The 3,613-nt window shown below is 41.4% G+C and overlaps 1 protein-coding gene across 1 annotated transcript in view; it reads left to right on the plus strand.

The window, feature by feature from the left end:
* The first annotated feature begins 37 nt into the window (after nucleotides 1-37).
* Nucleotides 38-3,613, plus strand: part of LOC103730175 (von Willebrand factor A domain-containing protein 3B) — a 13,314-nt gene continuing 9,738 nt past the window's right edge. The window contains exons 1-2 of the mRNA XM_008828367.3: nucleotides 38-986; nucleotides 1,079-1,235. Coding sequence (XP_008826589.1) covers nucleotides 847-986; nucleotides 1,079-1,235 — 297 coding nt within the window. The 5' untranslated portion in view covers nucleotides 38-846. The remainder of the gene's footprint in view (nucleotides 987-1,078; nucleotides 1,236-3,613) is intronic.

Raw genomic sequence — 3,613 nt, forward strand, 5'->3', positions numbered from 1 at the left:
ACTCAATGACTAGTCATGAGATGATTCTTCTTAAAATTAAAAATTTACAAAGCTTTATTCTATAATATGTTCCCTGTAGTTCAAGTAGTTAATTAATAAATCCTGAACACATATATGCACTCTTTTGGCTAGTAGGAAACACCTGATACCTGTTATTTCTTATTGTATTTGAATAGAATTGTTTTCTTCAGTGTCACTCTATGGAAAAAATCTTTTCCTTAGTCTCAATTAACCTGTATTTCCTCCATCTGCTGCATGCAGCCTGCTCTTTACAGAGCTTAGCATGTGATGAATAGAACAAGGCTTCTAAAACCTTTAATCAGTCTATACTCAAGCATCCTTCCGTCTCGATGCTGCTCATTCAATGAAGGAATTTTCCTTTCCATGTAGAAATCAGAAATTGTTGTAAGACATCCACATAAAACCCCAAATATTAATTTCACAATTTGAGCTAACAGAGTCTTTGACTTTCCACATAGAGCTGAGGAACCGCAAAATAAAATGTTCAGTTCTAAAGTGTTGATCAAGCCTCTCCTCCCTAGCTGTGGGAGAACCTACCACTGAGAATATTGGTAAATGGTATTCTTGTTAGAAACATTTTAAATATGTGTTTCCTGATGAATGAGAGAGTGAGCTTGTCTGATTCTTCCATGGAGAGAAAGCTCGCTGATGTGGGTGACATAAATAAGAAAACAACAGCAGTGTGGTATTACTGTGCCTTGGGCTTTGGTATAAATTGTGAAAGAATCTTGCCTGGGAACCCACTCTGACAGGTCTCTGAAGTGTGGTCTGTCATTAGCTCTTAGTCAGAGCTGAACTGAGCCAGTGTGATCCTTCTGCATTTTGATGTCAACCCCATACATAAGGAACAGACACAGCTGCCATTTTCCTTCCATAGAAATGAGCATCCTGCTGCTTAATGGGTGCCAGGATGACAATTCGTCAGAAAGACTAATTGGCAAAGGAAGCCAAATTTGTGACCACAAGTGAGTATTTTAATTTTTTGATCATCTGCTATAGTTTGGGATTTTACCTATTAAGTTGCAAGTTTTTAAACTCTACAGTTTTGTGTTCTTAGCTCTTCAGAGATGTCTTCGGCAAACTGGCTCCGAACTCATGGCCTGGTGGCCAAGAAACTCACCATCATGGATGCCTTGTCTTCTACTGCAGTGCCCCACAGCCCCACCTATGTCCCCATCCTGAATAAGCATGTTGTTTCCAAGGTCTTTGATGAGGTAATCGGATTGTCTGTATGTCCATGCTTAAGGTGGTTTTATTTTATTTTCTGTTCAAATAAAAAATAATCCACTTCCATTTCTTAATGCAGTTGTAACGGAGACATTGAAAGAAGTTACTTGTAAAGGCAGTAAAAGGGAGAGAGGGGGACTCTTAAGATGTTTGTGGAACTGGAAGGAAGTTGGTCTTTATTGGGTTGGAAGTTTATAGCTCCTTGCTGCTGGACCAGGGCATGGAGCTATAGAAATGTTAAAACTCTCTAGATCAGAGTCGTGAATAAACTCAGGAACTGAGGACAGGGAGGCTCTGCCAGAGACCTACCTTCCTTCCTTTGCTTGCTCTCTTGTCATGAATTGAATGACATTTCTTCCATTGTAAAAGTCTCCATAGGTAGGGGGGAGGGAGGGGGAGGAGAAGGGAGAGGGGAGAGGAGTGGAGGAGGGAAAGGGAGGGGAAGGGAGGAGAGAGAAGACCAGAGAGTGGTAGTCATGTTCCCAGAGGAAAAAAAAGAGCTTCCAGTAGGAGAGTGGGATAGGGTTATATATGGCAGAAGGCCAAATAAGTACCATTAAGTACAGTTGGTCTTTGGTATCGGTGAGCTCTGCATTCATGGATTCAACCAACCTTAGATCCAAAGTTGCATCTGTGCTGATCATGTATGAACTTTTTAGCCCCCACTATTACCTAATCAGTATCACAACTATTTATATAGCATTTACATTGCATTCTGTGTTGCAAGTAATCGATGATTTAAAGTACACGGGAGGATGTGGGTAGGTTATCTGCAGAAAATGATATCGCTTTATATAAGGGTCTTAGGCACCCGTAGAATTTGGTGTTTGCATCAGTGGTAGTATGTTGTAGAAATGATACTCCCATAAGTGGGGCGGGGGGGCAGTTGTACTGAGAAGTTATCATTGAATTTGGGAAAAGGGGGAAGGTCCTTGTCTTTAGCAAGAAAAATACCTGGAGCAGCCCAAATAACAGTGGACTGGTGAAGAGTTAAAAAAAAATGTGAACATGAAGACTGGGCCCCACTGCTTCCTGGAGCATCTACAGTGAGTGGGTGGGGGTTTAAATATCAACATATCAGGCTTTCCAGGTGCTAAAGGAAACAATATCCTTCAAAGGACTTCCTCATCCTGAAATATTTACTGAGGAAATAAGATGTTTAGGATTTGCTTCAAGATCATCTAGATGGTAGGAGGTGCTGATGGGAGGGTAGGAGTAGATGGGACAGATTGGCCATGAGTCGAAAACTGTTAAATTTGAATAAGATTAGTGAGGAGGAGGAAGTTTATTGTACTATTATTTCTGGGTTTTATGTATTTGGAATTTTCCATAAGGAAAAAGAAAGCAAGGAAGCAAGTGAAAGGCTTTCTATAACTGGCCTTGGAATAGCTGAGGTTTGACATATTTGGACCAGCAAATGCGATGATGAAATTCTTTCTATTCGTCATTAGTTTCATTTAAAGGCTGTATAACCCATGGAGATCAGTATGTACCCTGTCAACACTGCTGAGCTCACTTTGGAGGCTGTGTGCAGACCTTGCCTTGAGGCTCCTGAAGCAGCAGGCAGCGGCGGAGCACTTACTGACTTATGTCCTCCAGGAAATTTGGTGACATTTTCTTCATATTCGGTGTACTTATTTTAATACACTCGGATTATATTTGGAACAAAATATATTTAGTGACCTCTCCTCGGAAGTAGAATTACCTTGGGCCTCTATCATCTCTCCTTCTAACCCTCCCAACAATTTAAGATATACTGAAAAGTAAACTTGTTCAAAAGCAAATGTGGCAGGGAGAGGGAATATAATCATAAAATCACAAGAATCCATAGAGATTTATAGACTAAATGCACTAAAATGTTTTTCTGCATAAAAGCATATGAAGCAAAAGCAGATGTAAGAAAAATATCTGCAGCATATACAATGAAAAGAGTCAGTAAGAATTATGTCTGACATATATGCATGTGGTTTAGCATATACCACTATGTGCATAAATCAGTTGTCCTAGTTTGTCTCTCCATTGCGGAGACAAAATACTCTGACCAATACCAACTTGGGGAGGAAAGGGTTTATTTGTCTTACATCTCCTGGGTCACAGTTCATCAGGGAGCCCAAGGTAGGAACTCAGGACAGAAACCTGGACGCAGGAGCTGGAGCACAGGCCATGGAAGAACTCTGCTTACTGGCTTGCTTCCCTGGCCCCTGCTCAGCTTGCTTTCTTATGCAACACAGGCCCACCTACCCAGGGGTGGCACCAGCCACAGTGGGCTAGGCCCTCTCATATCACCAACAATCAAGAAGATGCCCCACAGATGTGGCCATAGGCCAGTCCTATGGAGGCAATTCCCCAATTGAGGCTCCCTCAA

This window comes from Nannospalax galili, unplaced genomic scaffold (genome assembly GCF_000622305.1).
Source record: "Nannospalax galili isolate Female #2095 unplaced genomic scaffold, S.galili_v1.0 scaffold14654, whole genome shotgun sequence".
Classification (NCBI taxonomy): domain Eukaryota; kingdom Metazoa; phylum Chordata; class Mammalia; order Rodentia; family Spalacidae; genus Nannospalax; species Nannospalax galili.